Genomic DNA, 24581 nt, shown 5'->3' on the forward strand with positions numbered 1-24581 from the left:
GAGGACATTTTCTCAAGAGTCCTTAATCAGGCACTGGACAATTACAGCTTTTACTCCACCAGTGTTTGTGTTAATCTTTCTGGTTCTTTATAGCAGAAATTAATTCTGCTCTGCACAAGTGGTTTGTGTAGGGTGGTCTCTTGTTGGTTTTGATCTTGACAGCTATACTTCGTTGCCCATGCATGTAAATCCAGAAAGCTGAGAAGGAATCCTCTGAGCACAGTGTACACCTACCCATTCTTACGGTAAATTGAAAGTATTAGTGCTCACAGAGTCTTAAATATTTAATATTCTGCCAGTCCTTTTCTGTTATTTGGAGGGGAGAGGGGCTGTTTGTGGGATCTTTTCAAAAATATATGGGGAACAATATTTGACTTTGGTCTTTTGAGACCAATACTTTGCATTTCCAACAATTATTCTTTGTTGAAAACTCTGTATAACTGGTAGTGCAGTAGATAATGAAGTAAATAACTATATAAGTCTATTACTGTGTAGTTTGTGATATACCCACACACACTCAATTGCGTAGTGTTTTGTTGCTGATCTTCACTGCAGGGAAGGTTCTTATCTCCTTTTGTGATATTCTGTTAAAGGAGTTTATTAAGTCCTCTGAGCACAAGGGTGAAAATTCCGGTGTTTGGACATTAGACCAGGTAACACTTGATATTCCTTATCCTCTTCCACAAACTGATCATGGTCCACATAGAACAAAAGAATGAAGCACATAAGCAAGATAACAGACATTGTGCAAACTTGCTTACAGTAACTGTTCTCTTTATTACATACAGAAATAACTAATGACTTGACATGATCATTGAAAAAGTGATTTTGAAGAGGAAGAGGCACACAGGACTGAAGGAGAGCAGTAGGAAGCTGAGAGGGATGTAGAGACTATGAAGGATGGACAAGGCATGGTTAGGAAGAAACCTTACCACAAGCACTGGCTCACTAATGGGGGAACACAAAGACTTCACCTTTGTTTGCCTGATGAGACCAACAGCAGAATTCCAGCTGCGTGGCATGTGGTTTGGCTTGCTTATGACTTCAAAGCAATTCAGTGCTGTTTCTTGCAGGCCACCTAATGTGGTAATGGTTTCCTTTGTTTAATACAAGTTTCCACGGTGGAGAGATTATTTTAATAATGGTGTTTATCTGGAAATAAAAGGAATTTGGAAATAAATGGGGATATATTCTTGAGGGGGAATGGTGATGTGTTTCTCAGTTGGCTGCTAGATGCAGATTGTGTTTTAGTAGCTGGCTGAGAATTTGTTAGTGCCCACTGAACTGGTTTTATTTTACTTTGTGGCTTTTTTCCATATCTGTCTGATCTGGAAATAATTACTGAAAATCAGCAATTTACTGTGAGTAGTTTGCACTCAATTCTTCCTCAGTATATGTTGAAACAAAGTATTTCCCAGTTAGCTGATCCATTTAACTTCTTGGCTTTGGTTTCTTTAGAGTTGTGTAAGAAAAATACTTTGAACATTGGTCAGTGTTCTTATGTCCATTCTAAAAGGGTGTGTGAAACAAGAGAGTTTGAGACTTGTAATCTATGGAATAAACTACTCTGGAAAAACATTCCCCTGTGCAAGTATCTTTGAGTTTCCAGCTCTGTCTTCTGTTGGAGCCTTCATTTGGGTTTTAAATGAGTGCTTTCTAATTATTTTAATGGTCTTGAATAGGAATTACTGAAGTCTTAGAAAAAGGCAATTCAAACTTACATATCAAGTCTTACAGTACGAGTTCTGCTCGTATTGTAGTCAGTCACTGTAATTATGCCTTTTAGTTACTTACGTCTTTTGGAGGTATATTGTGAGTTACAACCAACTTGAAGGCAGTGAATGTTTTGTTGTCTTGCACAGTTTTCTTGCTGTACCAGAAGCAATTGGGTAACTCGTACTATAACTGGAAAAAATATCAGGTTTTTAATATATCTTTTTTCTTTATCCTTCAGATTCTAAGGTTCAGATTTTACTCTTTGTGAACTGCTGAGAAGAAAGTGCCTGACTTGGAAACCTGCTTTAAAAATGTCTTCTAGTATATAAACTCACGTCTTTTTTTCCCTCCTCCCCAACTTCCCTTCTGTTTTGCAGCCATAGACCTTTTGTATGGGGGTATATACTGCTTTATGTGTCAAGATTACATATACGACAAAGACATGGAACAAATTGCCAAAGAAGAACAACGAAAAGCTTGGAAATTACAAGGTTTGGTTTTCCTGCCTGAATTTCTTGTTTCTGGTTTTAATCATACCTATCCCTCCCATTTGTCAATGGCAAAAACCAGTGAGGGGAAGAGAGCTCTTTAGAGACAGTAGTGCAGGCTATGGGAGAGAGAGATGTCTAGCTGTTACTTTCCAGGAGTTAGACTGTTAGTTTAACATGTGCGCCACACCTAAGTGTAGCAAAACTATTTCCTTTTTAATTGCAAAAAGAGATAAAAATACCTAACATTAATACTGCCAAACCTCAGAGTCAGATCTGTGTTAGGTAGAAAATGTACCAGTCTGCTCTTTTAGGCTTATATAGGCAATAAATCTGTTCCCCTCACGTGAATTTCCACCTTTGTGTGTGATTTTTTTTTTTTTATGACTTTTTTTTTCTAATAGAACGTGCCAGCTTACTTACACACCCTGTGCTTTCATGGTACACGCACAGTATCTATGTAGAAATATTGACACACAAAATATCTGTACCCACATTTGTTTTATTCAGTTTGCTTTCCCTAATTTTTTCTTTTTTAGCCTTCACCCCAACAGTGGTTTCTCACTACCAGTGTACAATGACAGGTAAGAGGCGTGGGCTGGCGACGCACTTCACTAACAAGCGTCCCTTTGCTGGTTATCCTGCCATTATAGACATGAATCACAGTTACAAATGCCAGTTTTATCGTGCCAATTGTTTTCCTCTTGTTTGGATATGTTCCAATGATTGAATAATTACAGCAGACTTGATTTCATATGCCCTTTCCTTGATAGAACTACTCCAAACCAAACCTTTTCTCCCCTTTTTTTTTTTTTTTTTGCAAAGGAGAGGAAGTAGCATTTATCTTAACCTGAGTAGTTTCTAAGCATCAGTTATAAAAGCTTATCATCTTCCATTTCCAGTGGCCTCCAGGGGGTATGTTTTCTTAAAGTGGGAAAGTCTGTATTTAAAGACTTCTGTCTAGTAACGTCTCTTACCGAATCCATGGCATCCTGTTTCAATGTGACAGCCTTAGTCAGGGCTGATGAGACTTCAAACCATTCTTAACCTCATTTCCAATTTTAAAAATAGCAGCTAACATGGTATTAAACAGAGTTTTTCTGATGGCATATCAAAAGTATAGCTGCTATTATTTAGTTCCTACTACAGATCCCGTTCTACCTTCTGCTTATTCCCATTTTGAGGGAGGCACCAGATTAACCAACTACAACAACTTTAACACTTCTTCGTGATGCTATAGAAGAGGAAGGACCCTGGTTCCTTACTTTGGAATATATACATTCAAAGACTAATTTCTTAATTCTGTTATTAATATATAAATGATAATACATAAATGATGTATTAATACGTAAATGATGTATTTGTGCCTTCTGGACTGAGATGCAGCCACTTGTCCTCCAGTAGACCTCAGGCTGCTCTAGCTTATGTTCTAGTGTAATTACAGCTACGAGATAGTTCATCTTGTTGTCTTGGACCAGAGAGTTGTGTGGTGAAGGGAAGAATCACCTTCTCTGTACTGGTTAACTGTCTAATGAATGGCATACTAAATAGATATATATGAATATATATTCATATAAATATGCACATTGCATCTTCTATCTCTGTGGACCAAATCTGTAATGATCAGTGAAGCTGTAAAACGAAGGAATAGACAACATTCCACTTTAAATGACTGGAGTACACTGTATAGTGTTTTCTTTCAAGTCATGATGTTTTCTGTTTTTTCATCATGAAACCATGTATGTTTCCCCACAGATTTATCTAAGGAATGAGAAATGGAGATACAGAGGAGAAATAATGGAGAATTATGTCTCTCTTCTTTTCCCCCCTCTTTCTCCATTGCATCAAGCCATCTCCTCCTTCCCATAGTATCTCATGTTATCTGAAAGATTATAAAGGCAGAGGGAACCCTTCTTCCTCCAAACTGAATGTCAAGATTAGTACAAACCCCAGACTGAGTGTCTTGGTTTTATATTTCTATCACAGTTAGTTAACCTCAGATAGTGTTGGCAACTTCAGAAGTGAATCCAGTCTGCAAAAACTGAGATTGGCTTAAAAACTGAAGTGCAAATGTTGTGTATTTTCAAACTTGGATCCACAGTGCTTGAAGGGTGTTAGTATATACTTTAATAGATGCTCACATAACAACACGATGCCTGGAGAAAAAAACTTTAAGAAAAACCCCAAATATCATGAGATTCATTTCATTCTCTTGTAATATTAACTCTTAATGTGATGAGTCCCTCTGTCCAGCTGTAGTTCAGGGTTATAGGATGTAACTCTGAACAAGTTGCAAGTCTACCATTATTTTTTTTCCCGTCTAATATTGAATCTTTTTTAATAACGAGGGAGGTGAGAATACACAGAGCCCTTCATTCTAATGACTGTTTGGATTTTGGGGAGGGGAAAAGGGGGGAATTTGCTCAAGTCTAGCAAAGTAACCAATCAATATTAATGATTACTTGCAAAACTGTGACCTGTATAATCTAGAGCCTTCATCGCCTTTTCCTTCCCTCATCCATATGTCCCTGAGAAATGACAATTTGTGTATTTGACCTAATAAAATGAATTCTTGGATGGAGATTTCACATGCTGACTTGAATCTCTGGCTATTTTTATAGCATCATTTTCAAAATGATGAATTTTCACTCCTAGAACGCTGCTTTAGTTGTAAATGGTAACCTGTGCATGTTTTGTTAAAGGTAGATTATGGTGGAGTTTCTGGCATGTTTGTGGCTGGTGTTAAACCTTTCATTAAACCTTTTTCCTTCTTTATGGTGTTTAGTTGTGTTTTGTTTTTGTTTTAAACACCGAACCACTCCTAATAAATGGTTCTGTCTTTTCTCACACATCTTCAGGAGTAATAAAACCTCAATATTCATGTTAAATTACACAACCAAAACAGAACACTTTTAATATCTGTCTCTGACTTAACTTGTGCTCTTTCTAATGAAAGGCTTCTGTAAGAAAGTTTTCTGTCTGTTGTGCTCTCTGTGTGTTGTGGCATTAACTGTACCCGGTTTTCTGTTTGGTTTCATTTCATTTTAATGGAACAATATTTGATTTACCCAGAATCCTGCAAAGTAACCCAGTCTGTCGTGTTTAACTTGACTTCAAGAGTTGCTCTTGCGAAATGCTTTGGTCCCCATCCTCTTTAAGCTATATATTTATATATAGATGTATATAAATATATATGAATAGTCCCGCTGACATATGTGGAACTATTGCATGCCTAAAGTCGAGCACACATGTGTTTCTGGGTGTGAATTTTGTTACATTTGATTTAAACCAGGATTTAACCATATCCAAGCTTTTTTTTATTACAAGATTTCATCCCACTGTCAGATAACACTGTGTTTGGCCACACTTAAACTCCAGTGAATCCAAATGCCAGAGTTGGGATTTTACAGCTGGCCAGTGCAATAGCTGGTACTAACACTGTGTTGAAAATGATGTTGAGCTTTTTTTACCAACCAATTCATATAAATTCCTAAGGGAGCATTACAAACACGAAAAGGGTTGCTGCAGACATCTAATCCGAAACTTGTTGCCAGCCAATGTTCTGTCATATGTGAACTGTCCATATGTGCGTCTCTGAAGTTGCTTCATTCGTTTGCCTATGCCTACTGTATAGTGTATTCAAAGCATTGCAGCTGTTTTATCTCATCAATCTGTTACACAGTAATTAGTTTCCTTTTCTGTTTTCCTGGGTGTGTAGCTTGATGCTGAACCTTGGATAAAGAAAAGGGACTATATGATTCTGGTATTCTTTCTTATGCTTCTCGCATAATCTCTTGTTGAATCAAATCAAGTGAGATGGGTGCATCCATGTAAATAAGACTCTTCTAGTCCTCCAGAATGTGAAAATGAGACCTTTTCTTACTAGAAGCTCCAGGGTCAGTAACAACTATGAATTGAACATTTTTGGGTGGGTAGCTCCTGACAAGCAGAGCTATTTCTGAAAATGAAGATCAAAGAGCTATTAAAATTTCATGCACATTATGCAGAATGTGTAAGCCTCTAGCTATGTTTGCTACTCTCCCTCTTTTCATATGTATGATTTATATTTTCTGTAGCACAGCACTGTTTCTGCTCCATGCATTCTGTGAAAAATAACTCCTAATTGACTTTAATCCTCCGTTTTAGAATAGATTGCTTGTCATCTTATTATTCTTTAGTTTTAATGCCAAGATGCTTTTGTGACTCGCTACAATTGACCTTGCATAGTAATTCCTCTGTGCTACGTAGAAGGCTGCAGCAGTACTTAGCTGGTCAGCACATGAGTCTTCACTGTTGTGGTGTTCTTGTATCAGATTTACACTGAACACAACTCTCTGCTTACTCCAGATCTATTCTCCATACTACTAATCTGACTCATTTTTATTGCATTTTCCTTTGAACAAAATTAATGTATTGGAAATCCAATGCTGATGTTTAAAGGGAATAATGACAGATTTTAGCTGCAGCTCCTGAGAAATAGTAAAGTATTTGGAGAGTTCTGCTTGGTTGGTGGGGGGAGGGTTGTATTTAAACCTACTACTAATTGCATTTTTAGGTGATCTTAGATCTGTCAGTAGAGTGAGTATCAAGTATTAGAACTTGCTGATGGCCAATCAGTGGTTATAAGGAAAGGTCATTCTTTCTAATGGTAAATCCTAAGACGTGTACTAACTGTTTAGTATATCGAATTACTAAATTCTGCTGTTCATCTGTAAAGATTAAACCTGTACCTGTCCATTAAGTTGGGTCAGTTTTGATTTATTTAATAACCTGTCAAAGTTTTGCAGAGGAGATTTCTTGGTTATCCTTCTTGGTATCTTCTCCTAAAATCATATGGTGGTTCTGTCACTTGACCTCCTCTGAGCACGAAGAAATGCATTTTTGAGTAATAGTGGATTGATTCTTGTGTTGCAATTTCATTTTAACTGAAAGGAGGATTATAATCCAATAATGGAAAACTTGGGCTGGGTATTCTTTATAGGTAAAGAACAGCTTCTCTTCTTTTAGTTCTTATTTGTTGGAAGATTGCTGTCTTTCTGAAGGGCTAAAAAGAAATCAGTCTCTTGTAGTTGTACATAGATTGAATCTAACCTAATGGACAGCACATTGAAAGCTTTTACTTAAACAGAGTTCTTAATCCTTTTACTAAACAACTTCCTGAAACTTTCTTTTCGTCTGCTTAGGCATTGGAGAGAAGTATTCAACATGGGAGCCAACCAAACGAGAGTTAGAATTGCTACGACACAACCCCAAGCGGAGAAAAATAACCACAAACTGCACCATAGGTAAGTTCTAGAAATCCTTTCTCAAGCTGATCCTCAGCCACTTGTATGGTCAAAATTCTGTGGTGTTTTTACCCTGAGGTTGTTGTAGTGGGTTTCCTTAATATAAGGATAACAAAATGAGATTATTTCACACTACCTTTTTCTCACTGGAGAAGGATATCGGCTCCATCACTTCAGGTACTGATGATGAACCATCTGTGGAACAACTATAAAGCAGAATTGGGTTGTTTTTTTTTTTTTACAATATGCCTTTAAAGACTTTAGCAGGAATCAGTGAGGTTATCTCAGCTCCGAGATCCCGTGCAAGTGTATGAAGTGAAATCCTGTAGTTGAGATGTATTCTTACCTCTACCAGTCTATTGGGAAATCTGGTTTTAGCAGACAATAAGCACAGTGATGTCTTTCTGCTTCATGTTCTAACTCTAAATGGAGTCTCTTCAACATCATATTGACTCTGAAAAGATGTAGTTTGTTCTCCAGTGTGTGTCAAATAGCAGTTTTGAAATGTGTATTAAATGTTTAATGTTTAGAGTTCAGTAGTCTGGAGCAAAGACCTCTTGGAAATGCTGTCATATATCTTCTTATGGCTGGAGAGTATTTGGGTAAGGGTGATGAAAATGAACAGTGTTTTCCATCTTTTCCTGCTGTCTTTAGGGATTAGGGGGTTAAAAGTAGCTGCCTGATTAGCTCTGAGATTATTGGGCATTTTCCTATACTGTTAAATGCACAGTAACATTTCAATGGGGAAGGTACAAGGTTGGAAATGTAGCTATAGACACCGGAAGCAGGAAACTGTTTAAAAAGCTTTTTCCTAATTTTTAAGCCACTAACCGTTACGAGAACACATCATGCTTTCAGCACATTTGCTTTTGTCCAAATACACTGAACATAATTGCTACAACTTCCTAATGTCGTGTTTCTAATACAGTAATACAATACAATATTTAATCCAAAATATGTGTAGTTTATTTGGAACGATGGACTGAGAAGCACAGAATAAGTTGTAGTAAGTTGAAAATGCATCTAGAATGGTGATTTTAAAGGGACCTATGCGTTTGCCATAGTGGATCAGGAAAGACAGTTGGAAAAACATCTGGACTTTGAAAACAAGCAGCCTAGGAAAAAAATAACCAGGCAAAGATTGCTTGCATCTTGTTCACACTGTGTTTTATGAAACTCCAGTAGATTCTGTAAAGACTGCTACAAATTCCTTAAGATAGTAGAACTGTGCAGGGGGAAACAAGAAGTTCGATAGAATTTTGAAGGTGAACGTGACCTTTGTGAAGAAGCGAGGCCCGTTTCTGTGTTTCCCTTTGCAGTTGGAAAGAATGCTCTGCCTCCTCTTAAAGGATTTTACATTTTCCAGCGTGTTTCAAAAGGCCACGTCTGGTTGCGTGTAATCTCATACAGCGCCGCACGGGCGGGGGAGCGCTCATGAAACACAGGGGACAAGGGAAGTGACTGATCTCTTTACTTCTGCAGGCGTGCTTTTAAGAATCTCTCCTCCTGAGCCCTCAAGCTGTCTATGTGCTGAGACTTAGAAGGGAGAGGAAAAAAAAAATCAAAGCACCCAGGAGACATAATGCAGTTTGGGCTACAGTTAAAAGCAAAAGAGTAGCTTTCTTTCACAAAAATACATTGGGGGTTTAGCTGAAGGAAGAAAAGACTTGCCATTGTCCTTGAGCCTTTTCTCTCCATCTAACCTGCTGCTAAATATATATCTGCTTCAGAGTCTTTTTCCCTTCGCTTTCCTCACGTTGACTTGTCTGTTTGCAGTTTCAGATCAGTGAAGAGCCTATATGCAGACTGAAATGCTGCAATTATCTGGACATGCCCATTTCTCTCTTTTTCTAATACTCAATTCTTTTGACATCAAGTTTTTATCAATCCCATAGCAGATATTAGTGAATCCAGTTTATCTTCTGAGGTAGGTAAATGGCTCAGAGAATAGGCATAACGTCCAGTTTTATTGGTTCTGAAAATGAAGATGATGTTGATAACCATCTGTAATAAGCATTGCACATCTGTTGATCAGTTCTGTTTACTGAAGAGTCTGTTAAAACATAACCAGCTGCCTTTTATGTATAAAATGCTCTCTGCAAAGCTATTGTAAGAGGAAGGCCGTGGTGTTTGCTGCTTGCTGTCTGAGATAGACTGCTGTCAGCTGGGAGGTGGCATGTTAAACTGCTCTGCAATGACCTGAAATGGTTATTATGCTGATGCCTGTTTCAGCATTTATGTATGACAAGTGTAATAGTGTTATAACTAAAGTAAATGGGACAACACTCTGAAACCTGGACAGGCATGGCCTTGAAAGGGTATATTTAACCTGTATGTGAAGGGCTTGTGTGTGATTTTAAGACTATTAAACTTGATGTTGTTCGTATCTGGAACATGTGGTGAAATACGTTTTGTTGTAGGTTCCTGTTACGTCTGTATTATTTGCATGACACTCATTTGGGTGAATGTTTTATTCCATGGCAGAACCATCTTTGTACCTAAAGGAATCTTTTAATTCCAGGTTTGTAGCAATATCTTGATGCTTCTCGAACAGCTGGATGTGTCTGCTACTTTCTGAGCTGTTTGAACTTGTATACAGCTGCAGGATCCTTTGTCTTTCATTGGCGCCATAAATTACATCTGAAGAATATTCAGTCATGAAATGAATAAGTTATAATGGAGGATTGAACTGGTAGTTCATTAGAGGAAATACTGTGCAAAGCTGAGCTTTTGATGTTTCCACTTGAGTGATAATTTGAAACGCATTGAAGAAGGAACTTCTTGTTCACATCCTCAAAAAAACCCACAAAACCCAAAAACTCAACAAAAACCCCCAGCTTAACAAAAAACACATAGATTTTGCTTGGTTCTCTTTTGAAACAATGTGTGTTTCCATCTCAGACTTATTTTTCCAACTAGTGAGAAGATAAAGTAGGTTGAAGATTCAAGATTTGCTTCAATCACTATTTTGCCATTGAGCAAAATGCTCTTCAAATGAAAACCCTTGTCAGGCTCTGCTACAGGCTGTGCAAGCTGTGCTCTACTGATTCCTGCCTTTGGGGATATAAAGGGCTATTCCCACTGTTGCACATAAACATCTTAACAGTGTCACCCAAGTTATTCTGAACCACGTGGAAACATTGAGCTATATACATGCAAGAAGCCAGGATGAAAAATCCTCATATAGTGTGGGTTTTGTGGGGCATTTCATATCCTCACATCCTAGCAGGATGGAAACATCAGTGGAGTTTCTGTGTTTCAAGACATTCAAGAAGACTCTGTAGTCTACTCAGACCATAAACGTGCACCCCTTGGAAGCAATATCAGCTCAAGACATCCTCAGGCCTTGATGCCCCAGATGCTACAGCATGCTGCCTTTCTCATTTCTTCAGCTGAAATTAGATCAGGCTGAAGGGATGGTGTGTTGTGGGGGAATGCAGAGGTGGAAAGCAGAAACTGTGTAAGTTATTGTATGTTGTTCTCAGCAGCAGTTCTGAATCGTGGCCTAGACTATTCAGTTCATAGTACATTTCTATTCATAGCAATGCTCATCTTTATTTTGGGGTGAGGCTTTCAAGCATCCCATAAACACCAAAACTTTTATATGGAAAATTAGATAAGATTTATTAGATTAAATCAGCATAGAAAGAAAGTGATTTTTTCAGTCTCTTGCCTGTGAAGAGGCTGCCCTCAACAGGTGAGTGTAGTGACCAGACCCCAAGTTCACAAGCAAAGTGTTTTTATGATGAGGTTGGAATACCACTGTAAGTGGTACAGTATCTTTTGGGAACTATTTTCCAAAGCGCATCTTCTCTGCTATCATTAATACCCCCAGCAGATCAGTTCTCCTGAGTACATGAAGTATTAGCTTGGGATCAGCTGGGCTCCGATTACCATATGAAGTGACTTTGTGGCTAAAGATTGGTGTAATAACAATAGGAAGAACTAGACTCTGGAGGCACATGGGTAATTAGCAGGAGCCATCTGGGATTCCCATTTGCTGCCTTGCAAAAAGGCAGAGGGGATAGCCTTTAGAGGAGATGGAACAAATCCTTTCAGGAGGAATGATGAGGTAGGGGGGTAATGACAAATACAATAGCTACATGGGAGAAGCAGGTGGGTTTTGCAGCTGTGCAGTGCTAAGCAGCGCGATGTGACAAAGAGCATCATGAGTGGAATAAATATTGCAGCAGAGCTCCCATGTAAAGGTGGCAAGAGAGGAGGAACAGCGGCCTGGAAAATACTTCTGGTTCTCTACACAAGCTACCCAGGAGCATTCCCACTTCTGTAGAAGCACCTTCAATGCTTGAAGGTGGTAAAGACTACATCAGTACTTGAGAGAGTTTTGTGAATCTACCAGCTTTCTGATGTACTTTCTCTAGTTGAGTGCTATGTAAGGTAGCTCAAATGGAAAAGTGGAATGAAAAACATGGTTTGGTACAGCACCAAGTTTTTAGCTATAACTTAAATTGAAAAGTGATTGATTTGTAAGCAGTAACACCTTTATATTTGAAATCATGACCACACAAAGTGCACCTGGAATAGAAGTCTTTGATTCTAATTGTTTTTAGACTGCTCTGTGATGATGGAAAGGAAAACCACCTTTGAGACAGCTCAGGTGCATGTTTCCTCTGTGAATACTTTTTTTCAGCTAACTTCATAACTGGAATAGTTTATCTGGTTGGAAAACTGTTTCCTCAAAGGTTGGGTTGGTAAATTCCTGTCTTGCCTTGTCATGAGCTCTGACTGTTGGACTGAGTTGTGTAATTCTTTTTTCTAGGTCTAACGTTGATAAACCTGGTAGTAAAACTAAATTTAAACCCCCCTTTTCCTCTCAAAGCTCCAAGGGAATTTTAAGAAATACTAAAGGAGTTGTGATTTACTTGCTGAGATTTTTTAGAGATTTGCTTTCAGAAAGTCTTGCTTAGACTTTTGAAGTTGACCTCTTTTAGCAGTATAAAATATAAACCTGTCCTCTGCAAAGGACTTTTCAAAAAGAAATTCCAGATTTGATATTTCACTCGTCTTTTTCTGTATTGATTGATAGTTTTTGTGTATTGATTGATGGTTTTCCAAGGCAGAAAGCAGTTTGCATCACTGCCTTAATGTCATATGGTTTAACTCCTGTGAAGGTATGTATTATTTAATTGCTTCTGGATAAGCTTAGGGACAACTACACTGAAGTCCCTGCAGTGTTTACGTGCTTGGAGTGAGCAAACTTCTGTTTAGAAGTTTTTGTTATAGAAGGGTAAGTAATCTTACCTTCACATTGAACAGTTTACTAATGAACAGTACTTCTTCAGAATGCTTCTATGATCTCTGGCTAGCTTCACAGGAACAAGGAGGGGTTTCTGCTATGTCAATATTTCATTGAATTTTAGGCCCTCTTTCAACAAGGACTTAAGCTGATTTCTTTCTGAATATGAGTTGTCCTGCTTGTGTTTTCATGTCATGGTTTTGCAGCAATGTACTCTTTAGTGAACATCAAGAGAAGCAGACTCTCAAAAGCATTTTTGATGAAGTCAGTAAGACTTCATTATCTTTCTCCCCTTCTTCCATGTTGATGCTACACCTTAGGCAGAAGAAAAGCACTATACTACTAATACCTGTTAAGGGTGAAGACATATGCTACAACTGAGGTAGACAGCTTGCTTCCATCAGGGGGCAATCCTTTTTACTTCTCTTTGCCCTTGTGTATGCTTCCCCTTAATTCCAGCCACATGGTCCCACCCTCTCCTGGGCATTGGCTCTTGTGCAGTCAAGCTGGTTGCAGAGTCTGTTCAGTTCATTAAGCTGGCAGAAAACATTGTGCTTTTTGTTGGTGGTGGTTTTGCAAAAGCAATGTTCTTCTGTGTTACTGCACTCGACAGCTTGACAAAGGTTCTGACATAAGCACAAAGCTGGCGTGAGGAGGGGACGGCAGAGGGACGGGATGCCTGGCTGGGAGTGAGGGGGAACCTCCTTTTGCTGGCAGCAAGCCACGCTGCATCCAAGCTGTGGTTTTCATTTGTCTACAGCAAAACCAGCAAAGATTGACTACTCTTGGATCGTAGAATAAGCCAGGAAGTCAGTTTTAAACAGAAAACAAACTTTTCAGGCTTTTTAGGATTCCATATGAAGAAGGCAAGTTCTTTGAGAAGCTGACATCAGTGATAACGTGGCCTCTGTTGTTGCATGTTTAACTTAATATTTTTGAAGTAAATATGTAATTAAATTAATTCCTTTCTATCTTTTAAGATTCAAAAATAATTTATCTTTTATTTATCAATTTATTTCATTTTTAAATCAATCGGTAGTAAGGCCGAAATCCAAATGAACTTCTTGCTTTATGCCATGTTCCTTCTGTGCTGTACATGGATAACCTCAAAGTTTATGGCTCTCCCTTTTCAGCCTTTATACACAGTCCCCTTCCCCAAGAGAAACAAAAGCTCTTTGGAAGTAACTAATATACAATGTTTGCCTATCTTGTGCTTGATGATTGAAGGAACAGTTGAAACTTGCAGGGCTTGTTTTTCAGCTTGTAAAGAATAATGAAAGGAGGATACCGATTCCCTTTGCAAAGAACTGCTTTTCCCCAAGGGCTTAGTCCTACTTTCAAGTTAAAATGCTAAAACAAGTTCAAGTATAAACCAAGTTAACATCTCTTCTCTGGGAAGTATCAGGCAGTAGTAATGGGATAACTTGGGAAATAATGTATTCCATGGCTAGTTTTGGGGACTTGTTAGGTGTTAGGCCTCCCAGTATTTTTTGGTTGATCCTCTTGCAGTAGTATATGGATTGTTGAAGAAACCACCAGACCTAACTTTTGAGGATCAGGAGTATTCTTAGCAGCCTTTAGAAAAAGGATACTTAAAGGTTGTTTTTTGCAGTATCTGTGTACAGGATAAATCCCATGCCTTTGCTTTGTTTCCAGTAAAAATTAACAAAATGTCAAAACCAGCTTTGAAGAGAAGATACCTTCAAGCTTGAGCTTGGTGGTAGGCTGGCGCCGGAAACAGCTTTTGCAGTGATGTGCTAAATGTGTTCTGAAGGAGCTTCTTACGCTCACGGGGCTGCTTGAAGGTTTTAGTTTGCATGGCTTTATGTGGGAGCAGTTTGGTTTAAAACAGAACAGGAAGTGAGTAGAACCTTTGGGTATATTTGCTGTCTGAGGAGCAGTGGGTTTTCATATAAGTGTTAGAATTCCTTAAAAAAATATATATGAAAACCTGTGAATGGTTTGACTTTTTTCCTTCCATGTAAAGCTTGTTTTACATGTTTTATTAGTGGGGAAGTAAGAGTGAAGAGGAGCACCAAACTATAGGTGTATGCATAGCTGCAATAATATGAAGTATTGCAGATGAAGACATGTTGATGTGAGCATCAAAGTTTGTAAAGCTGGAATTCTAATCTCCAGAGATTTACCTCAAATAAAACTGTACAAAGTTAAAACTATTTGTATGCGAAATAAGCAGATTGCAGTTGGGATTGAAGTTTTCTGTTGCCCTGTCTTGGAAAACTGCTGTTCATATTCCTTACATAGAACATTCTTCAATGTTATAACTCTAGGTGGCTCTTGGGCATTTGAGACAAAAGAAGATACACTGCGTGTGTTCACAATATGCAATTTCTTGGAAGACAGGGTTCTTAATCCAGGGCTTGGATCATGTTCCAAACTTCTAACTCAAACCTGCTTTTCTTCCTCTGGAGTTGTAAAAAGTAGATCCATGATTGTTACTGATCCATACTCATTGTTTTTAGTTAACAGACAGCATTTCGATTTGACTTCTCTACAGTTGTGTTCTGCACTTCTTCAGGTGAAACTTCATCACTGGATCCAGCTAAGTAGCAGCACAAAACCATTTCCCCCCACCCCAGATGCTCATTCAACTTTCAAGTGTCAAATATTTGCTGACTCCATTATTTGTCTTACCTATTTCTCTCTAATGGTAGTTTTTTTCCCCCTGTACTTTCTTCACTAAGTCATTATATAACTTCATCATGCAGTCAAAACATTAGGCTTTTAGCATGAAAAATGCAGTAAATGTTAGTCACTTGTCATCATCTGCTCGAACAGGTTTTTATGGGAATGGGAGTTTTCTTGACAAGAAAAAACCCAAGAGCAATATATAGCCAGAACTTCATTCTGGCCCTCTTGAGCAGGGTAGCTTTATTTAGATCAAGTATTGATTGTTTAAAATTAAAGGAAATTTATCAGGGAATTGTTTAACTTACTAAAAACTAAATCAAAACCGTGGATACAGAAATAGTTCCAAAAGTGCTTGGCTTTGTGTTTGTCAGAACAAACAGCAGACCTTGCCCTTCTTCAACAGCAAACCCTGAGGTTAGTGGGGTTTGTCTCCTGTTCTCTTGACCCCATCAGATGCCAAACTGCAGACTACTGCTCTTTCTGTCCATATCATGCAGTGATCCTCTAAAAATCAAAGCCTTTCTTGAAATGGAGGGTGTATTATCACTGTTTGGTGCTGCAGTCACTGCAGAGGTACTTTGATAATCTCTAAACCAGGAGCCAAATGAGGAAATTCAGAATTAGCCCTCGTAGCTACACTGGTTACAGCCTTAACATGGGCAGAGGCGCACCCGCGGCATGAGAAGGTTCTTTTTCCTGCTATTAAACCCAGCCCAAAGAAACAAACTTTGATTTACTGCTGGGTTTTAACCTGATTAACTCTGTGTCACGAGAGCATGGCATTTTCAACAAGGCCAGTAATCTTCATCTCAGTTTTGTTCTTTTGTGGATAGCTTTTGGATTATATTTACTATGACCTCCCATTCTGCTCTTTCCTATCTGCTTCTAGAGCTGGGCTTTGTGTGGACAGAAGGTAGATACAGTATATACTGAAACTAGGAATATGCATAAACAGCATGTGGTGAGGTTTGCGTGTTGTGGATTGTAGAAATAGCTCGGTGCCAGTTCATCAACAAGAATTTGTGCATATTAATATATTTGGATGCAGTTAATTTTGTTGGCTGTTAGCCTACTCCTCAAGTTATTAATTTGTGAAATCTGTTTTGAGGAAGGGGAAAAACTTGTAGGCAGCATATGGTGTGATATTGGGGGGAAAGGACGGCTGCGGGTGTGAATCTTAGTTTGTCAGTTTAGTGGGAGTACCTCTTGTTCTTTAAAGATGCCATCTGCACAGGATTCTCACTGCAAGTCTTGTGCTTCTGTGCAGATCATGCAAGAGCTCACTGAGTTTTGAAGTTGGGCTGCTTTGGGGGAGGGCAAAGTGAACATTTTATTCCGTGCCACCTTTTGAAGTATTTTATTTTGTATAAAGGCTTTTTTTTTTTAGTTGCCATTTAAAAATACCTTGAAGGGTCTAGAGCTGAACTAGCTTTAAGGGCTAGTTGTCATAATGCTCCATATCGATCCTTCAGCCCTTTTAACAAACACAGGTTCTGGTCTTTGCCTGCTGCTGTTCTTTTCTGACCTTGCGTGTCTCCTCTCTGTTTTCCCTTCCTGCAGTTATGAGATTGTTATTTTCATGCTCTGGTTTATAGGACTTCAATGTCTTGAACTTTGCTATGTAGAGTGGGTGAGACTCATGTTGCTTATGTGGTTGCTTTAGGAGCTTCTCCATTCCTTTACTCAACTTCTTTAAATCCATTCATCTCCTGTATATCTGAGCGCACAATGAGCACAACAGCTGTAAGGAGGCTGGCTTCATTGTTAATCTAAGGCATTTAGTGCAATGCAGATACCTAAATGTGACATTTTGTGTCATGTTTTCTGCTGTGCAGAAATAGGCACCTTCTTGTTTCTCTAGCTCTTGATGCGACGTGTGCTTGGAGAGCATCGTGTCCCATCTTTCTCCTCCAGCCAACTGCTCTTCAAGCATTACAGGGATCAGATAATCAAATCTATTACTAAGTATCAAAGCATTATGTGATTATTTCCAGTGCCATATAGGAAAGATGTTTTCTTCTATTGCATGTTCTGAGAATTTGAGATCCAGATTGTATGTATGCATTCCCCAGTGTGTTCTCTCCCTGCTAAGAGACCCTGACAGAGATTGGATCAGGTTGAAGCACAACAGACAAAATTTGTTCAGTGGGTCTTGATATGCCAAGATAGGGATTCAGAGAAGTTTGGTACAAGTTCTGCTGCAGAACTTAATGTCTTTTTCAGTCTTACTCATTTCAGCTGAAAGAATTGAATAGAGAGAAATAATTGCCTTGGATGATAACATGCTGTATAGCTTTCTGGTTTTGAGAACATGATGCATTGGTTTCTTCTGGAGACACCTGAGAGAGAAAAACAATTTGGCGATGCAGATGGTCGGTAAAAATGCTGAAGATGAGAAATTACAGATATAAAACCTGACATTTTCCATACTGCTGAAACAAAAAAAGACTTTTTTGCAGAGTGCTCACGGGTCTTCCTTCCGTTAGTAGGCGACTTAGCAAAAGGTTCAAAACTCATCTTGCAAACTGCAGAGATCCTTGGCTTTAGCTGCCCTTTCCCCTCGTGTCCCACACTTAATTTAAACATATGCTTGCTGTGGGAGACAGTAAATTCATACAGATGCTCATTATATGTAATGTTTTAAAACCTGGTTTTAGGTGTGGATGTAACTATGTCACATTAGTTTCTTAAAAGGCTTTTTCCTGGCTTTTTCTTTTAATTCAGGTTACTCTTCACACTTACAAGGCAGCCATTGCTATAACAGGAAGAAAATTCAACTTCACATCCTGGCCAGGAGAAATTGCTCCTGGAATAGTTTTTGTATCCTACCTAGATGAAAACCCAATCCTGGTGGACTTGTCACATAGAACTTCGTATGGTTGTGTAAGGGTTGTTGTCATGCTCTGCCGCTACAAGACAGCAAAGTGTTTATAAGGAAGTATTATTTGTATTCTGATCTGTTTCTTTTTATTCTAATTGTGATCAATTTGGGGACATATTGGCTAGGTTTGGCCCACAGAAGGCTTCTGTCTGACTGTTATATTTTCCTCTTTGTGGGGACACACAAGAGGAAATCAAATGGCTCATGCCATACCCACTGAGGTACACAGAAAACCAGTGATACTTCAGTATCTTGGACAAGTTCTCTCTTCCCTCATTTCAGGAGATTTTTTAAAGCTGTTAATACTTGAAGTATTAAAGAACTTACTCAGAAGCTGTGATACTACTAGTAGAGGAGCTTATCTGTGGATTTCATAGTGGGTGTGTATCTTCCATATTAATGTTGTTGCAGTTCTTAAACTCTGCATTAATTTATCGAGATGACACTGGAACACTTCAGAATATGAGTGCGTCAGGGCATATTGCAGGATCTCAACACTGAAGACTTATAAGAATAATTCAGGGAAGCATTTGTCAGGAATAACACGGGTAGCATTAATTCTGCTTTGAAGTAAAGGGATAGACCAAGTCACTTCTCGCCATCTTCTCCAGCTATGTGTTCCTGTGATTTTAGTGGAGGATTCAATACCCTTTTCAGTGGTTGAGCAAACCACTCACTTTGGTTGGTTTTGGAAGCATGTTTCTTCATTTAAAGTCACAGGGAAGAGATCCTTGCAGTCCCTTGACTTGTTCAAAACAGCTTCTCTATTTACACGGGCTGTATGAAAAATTAACCTTAAGAGGTAGGTTTGTTTGTATTGCCAGATATTTTAGGCCTGCTGACTCATTTTACCAGGCCAAGGGTGTGTGCTCATGAGCCAAGTACCATCAAATCAGAAGGATGAGAACTTAAAGGACATGGAGCGTTCCTTCCTCATCTGTGTGCTTGGTCTTAACCCAAGCATAGAGTTACTGTGAAGGAAATGACAGAGTTTAAGCTCACAGCCTGGCTTACCATGCCCGCACCGTTACAAGAGGTCACTAACCTTGTTTGAAGTGCTTTAAGCCTGGAGAAACAGAAATACAAATCAGGGTAATTGGTCAGAACTCTTCTGGAGAATCGGGCACACAGTACTTGCACACCACGAAGTATCTGCAGGTAAAGGAAATCATAGGGTGTATGCCCTAAGGCAAATAACAAACTCCTATGGGCTGTGGAGTGGCTCATGTTTTGGCATCATTAGTTTGTGAATTGATTCCGAAGATGTACAAGCTGTAAGTATAGTATAGAGAGTACTTTCTGCGTCTGGCACACTGTGTACACTCAGGAATCACTGTCTGGCTTGGGGATTTTGTTTCATCTGGGCAATAGTAATGTAAACCACTGTACTTCCTATGTTTGATCATGCTCTTGGTAACTCGTTTGAGCCATTTACTCCATGTCACTTACCCTTAGGTTCTTCTAACAATCTATGTCCAAGTGGCGTGTGTGGAAGGGCTGATCCGTTGCCCTGAGGAAGAACCTGTAGTAAAGCCTTCTTTGGTAGTCATTGCTTAGAGATGTGCATTTTGTCTCCCAAATCTGGCAAAGTCAAGAGGAACCTTTCTTGGATCTCATTGCCATTTGTTGCTGGTTATTTCTCTCTCATTACTAAAATTCTTTATTTAAATGAGTCACAAAAATGTAGCTCCTATGCTAAGTCTTTAGCCCAGTGTTGTTTGGCAGTTACTGCTTTTAACTGAAGGTGCAGCATGATACAGGGACACTCCTCCAGTTTTGGTTTATAGCACTCTTCATAGTTGCAGACGTATTTATCTTGACACACACTAGCAGGTATGACACAGAGGAAATGAACTGAAATAGCAGATTCAGGTGACCTCTTTGTGTTATCCTGTGACTATTTTTTGCATTGCTGAAGTGAATGAATGATGCATTGAGCCACAGATGCAGAAGCTCATACACAGGATACCTATGCAGTCTAAAAATGGCACTGAGGATGGGTAGCAGCCCTGATCCTAGCAGGAGCTGTTACCTCTTCTTCATCCCTTCCTGAGGGAGAACAGTTCATTTTGGTTTCCAAAGCCATGTGGTAGGAATAAGGATACAGACATAAGGGCTATGGCTGTTCTGCTATCCTGCCTGTGGCTTTTAGACATCGGCCTGTGCTGGAAGCTTGTTGCAGTAGAGGGAATAAAAGGCTGGCTCTCTGAAAGAGACCAATAGCTCCTGCATCCCTCTCTCAGTCTGGCCCTGGCATTTTGTCCTGACCCTTGTTGAGCTCTGTGAACCTGCTCAGACAGGTCACTCATTGCTACTAATGATGAGTTTATCCCCTCAAGGTGAGACTACTTCCCCTGTCAGACAGGCAAGGTGACCCATTTCACCATGGAGTCAAGCAGATGCAGCTCAGCGCAGGGAGAACAGCCCTTTTGGCATCGGTGAGCTGTTAGATGGGCTTAGCTGTTGTGTGCAAATGCCCTCACCTTGCCCCTCCTTGTCAAAGGTGATTTGTGGGGTTTGTATCACGCTGTAATATTAATCTAGATGTGTGAACAGTTACAGGGTGACAAATAGAGGGGGTATCACACACCTTTCCTGGGTCAGGATCAATGTACTGCGCCATTCCTGCTGGAGCAGCGTTTGGAACCACTCCAACAACTGGGAGTCCCAGACTCCCTTGTTGCAGTGTTTTCTAACGGTGAGACAATTATTTTTAATATCTAATTAAATTTCTCTTCTTTGAGCTCAGTCTTTTATTATAGCTTTGGCAGGCCACAAGAGTTAATTACAGTCCTCTTTGCAGTGGCCTGGAACGTACTTGAGAACTGTCAGCCTGGCTCTTCCTCCATCAGCACTATCTTCTTTAATTAATTAAACTCAACCAGTGGGTTCTTCAGTTGTTTCTCCAGTGTCAAATATTCATTTAATGGGAATTTTCACTCATGTTTTCAACTTCTCTCCAGTTTCTGTAGAACTCTTAAAATGGGTGCTCAATTCCAGCTGAGGTTTTCCTGTCACCAGGGCACAATAATAACCTCCCAGGCCTTCTCATGTTCCTGTGAAGCTTCAAAATGCTGTGTATCTTGGAGCTGTAGCACAGTATTAAGCCATTTAGGTTGAGTTGCTACAGCCATCGCTCCTCATTTTGTGTTTGTCCACTTAATTTTCTTGTTTCCTACTTCACAATTGTTTTTATTGAATGTAATTGATTTCAGATAGTTTCTCCTACTTACCAAGTTGCTCTTGAGTTATTGTCCTGTCTTCCAGTTACATTTGCACTATCTTGATGTAGTTTGTACCTTCTGTAAGTGTATATTATGTGATGTCACTGAAACTGTTGAATAAAACCAATGAATGCAATAAATTCCCTGTTAACTAAGAGAGGTGGGGACAAACTAAATGCTGGGAAAACATTATTGGTGTCTCAATCCATGCTAAGTCAATGCAAATTCAGCTTAGGCTCAGAGCAGCATGAATGTGCTCAGTGTCATATGAGCATGTTCACATGGTGCTGTGCCCAAGGTAAGGAGCCTTCCAAGAAGAGCTGGGGAATGCAGTGCAGAGGCACTAAAGCTGGTTGCATAAGGGACGTAACCACATTGACTTGGTTTGGACTTCTTAGTTTTGCCTGTACAGAACCACTGCTGCTGTTTTTATGTTGTGTGGGTGAACTCAATCATCCTCATAGACCTGGTAGAAAGTATGTTCATCTCTGTCGCTGGACAGATGCTACAAACATCGCTGTGTGTATATCATGGAATCATAGAATGGTTTAGGTTGGAAGAGACCTCAAAGCTCATCCAGTTCCAACCCCCTGCCACTGGCAGGGACACCTTCCACTAGAGCAGGTTGCTCCAAGCCTCATCCAGCCTGGCCTGACGATTTAATATAGGTAGGTTCTTACCTATTGGTAACTTTTCATAGCATTTTGGATATTTTAAGGGAGAAAAAAGGTAAAACCAATGACTTTTGAATGGCAATCCTAACACAGCATAAACCAGGATAAATCTGGAAAGTCTCCTGTGAATGTTGAGGTCACTCCAGAGCTGCCCATTTGCACATAGCTATGCCAGAAATTGCTAAAAGAAAAAGACTTCAAGTTGTCATGTGAACCTGAACGAAGTTCTTGAGCTTGCATTTAAGTCCTAATACTTAAAGTAAGACTTTTCTTGCAGACAGCAAAACTGGGAAACGTGAGTTGACGTGTTGTCTTGGTGTTTTTGAACCACTTCTTCATTGTCTTATAGTGACTGGTTATGTTTTCATTGTCTTCCTTGTTTAAAATTGGATTTTATGTGCACCTTGGATCTTACATTTGAGTTTCTCAGGGGAAAACATGCCAACATTAGGTCAGCACGTGTAAGGAACAAACCCCACCTCATTCTTCTTGTGTGTTTGGGTAGGGTAAGCAGTTGCAATAAATACAGGTAAACTTCCTTTCTGTTCTAATCCCAGTATTTTACAGAATGGACTTAACCTATGGTTCCCCCTAATGATATATGTGCAGGTCAGATACTTAAACTAAAGAATGTGTCTTCGAGCTGCACCAGAGTGCACCTTTGTGTATATTGGGGCTTCTGGATGGAAGGGGCTGCCTTTATATTCGACTTCTGTCAGTGCCAAATGCAAATACTTGTTAAATCCATATTTGTATACCAATATTACCTAACTACAATGTACTCTGTCATCCTCCCAACCTCCCAGAACTGCAGGATTCAATGTGGATGATGACTCTTGGTGTGCACACACATATATACATGATATTTAATAGGTGTTTTTAGATAATGGAATAGTGTAATTCTATTCATATATAGAATATAACAGCTATAGAAAAACTGAAGACACGTATCTCAAATCTCTTTATAAGTTAAGAAATACTGCTCTAGAACTCTGTTCTGACTTGTGATTTAAAAGGCTTTGTGTAAAAGTGAGCTGGAGCAGAAGAGTGAAGTTCTCCAGGTGACTCTCTGTGCCTGTTGGTGACTGAGCAGCTCGAGGGGGCTGGAGAGAGGGTGGGTGCTGGTAGTGGTATAGCTCCAGAAAGGTGGCTTGGTTCAGAAAGGATTTACAGTGATTCAGAACAAGCAGTGACTAAGCTGCCACCATTGAATAACTGCAGAAAAGGAGCCAAGTCAGGAAAACAAACGCAGGGGAACTTCAGTGTGTTTTCACCTGGTTCAGCAGTAACCCAAAGAGGGAAGATTATTGCTCTGAGTGTTCATCTTCATTTCCTTGATCTGTCATGTAATCCCTTGCTAACTGTATCTGTCAAAATATTCCCCTTAAAAGAATGTACTGATAAACCAATCTGAATCAATGAATCAGCTCAGAGAGCACTTCCTCAGGCAGCTGCCCCAGCTTATCTGCTGGGCATCCTTAAGGACCAAGGCAAAGGGTTGGCTATAAGCAGCCTAGTTGGTAGATTGCACTTTGTGTGTTTGCTGGAGGTAGAAATGTTCAGTTGTTAAGTCAGGGTTTTAAGATCATGTGGTTGAAATCTTCTCATTTAACCTGGCTGTGGCAAAAGTTTCTGAAGCTTTTTCTTAAACTGTTGTTAAAATAATTTAATACCTGAGTGTGTCCTCAGCAAGTTTGTAAAATGTTCTGTAACACCTGAAACAACCTTTTCTAATACATTCGACTCCTGCTTCTGCAGCTCCCTGTGGGTTTCATGCAGCCACGGAGGAAAGATGCTTCAGCTGAAGTGGTGTGGAATAAGTTCACCAAACCAGCATGGTTATCTTCTCTGATAGCTCACACCATCACCAGTGTCACAATGTCAGGCATTTTCTCTACATAGACTTGCAATTTCATATATCTGCATACTGCTGCTTTCTGAAATGTTGGGGGTTTTATTATTACTATTTCAAAAGGGCTTATCTGTTGAGAATAATTGCTGTCACTAACCCCATTAGCCAAACTATGCTGCTTCTGGTGTGCAGGTGGAACAGGAATGTATTGGGCTGGTGTTTGTAACAGATACATTCTGGTGATGTGTGGGATGGTCTGCACCTGAAACTTGGGAGCTGAGAGGGAATTTGGGTTTAGCTTTAGGTGCTAAGAAGTAGGGCAGCTCTCCCCTGCAATACATTTCTAGAAGGATGCTCTTAAATGATGTTGCAATTCCTGCTGTATAAACGTAGGATGAAAACCTAATAGTGTTCTGGAGATCGTCATTGCCATGTTACACTGTGTGTTTCCAAGGATTACGTGGAACTCTAAATATTTCAGTGAGCCAGCTTGCACCAACTTTGATACTGTGTGATGGAGCTTCAGGGAAGCATCAACACCAGATGGGGAAC

At 39.5% G+C, this 24581-nt stretch overlaps 1 protein-coding gene across 3 annotated transcripts in view; it reads left to right on the forward strand.

Moving 5' to 3' along the window:
* The window catches only part of LOC115607615 (ubiquitin carboxyl-terminal hydrolase 22-A), a 101123-nt gene that overhangs the window by 44865 nt on the left and 31677 nt on the right, over positions 1-24581 (forward strand). For 2 of the 3 annotated variants that reach the window (XM_030485111.1, XM_030485113.1), the window contains exons 3-5: positions 2094-2207; positions 2744-2788; positions 7388-7489. In XM_030485111.1, the coding sequence (XP_030340971.1) occupies positions 2094-2207; positions 2744-2788; positions 7388-7489 (261 nt within the window). The remainder of the gene's footprint in view (positions 1-2093; positions 2208-2743; positions 2789-7387; positions 7490-24581) is intronic. The other variant, XM_030485112.1, reaches the window with a different exon arrangement.

This window comes from Strigops habroptila, chromosome 4 (assembly GCF_004027225.2).
Source record: "Strigops habroptila isolate Jane chromosome 4, bStrHab1.2.pri, whole genome shotgun sequence".
In the NCBI taxonomy this organism is placed as follows: Eukaryota; Metazoa; Chordata; class Aves; order Psittaciformes; family Psittacidae; genus Strigops; species Strigops habroptila.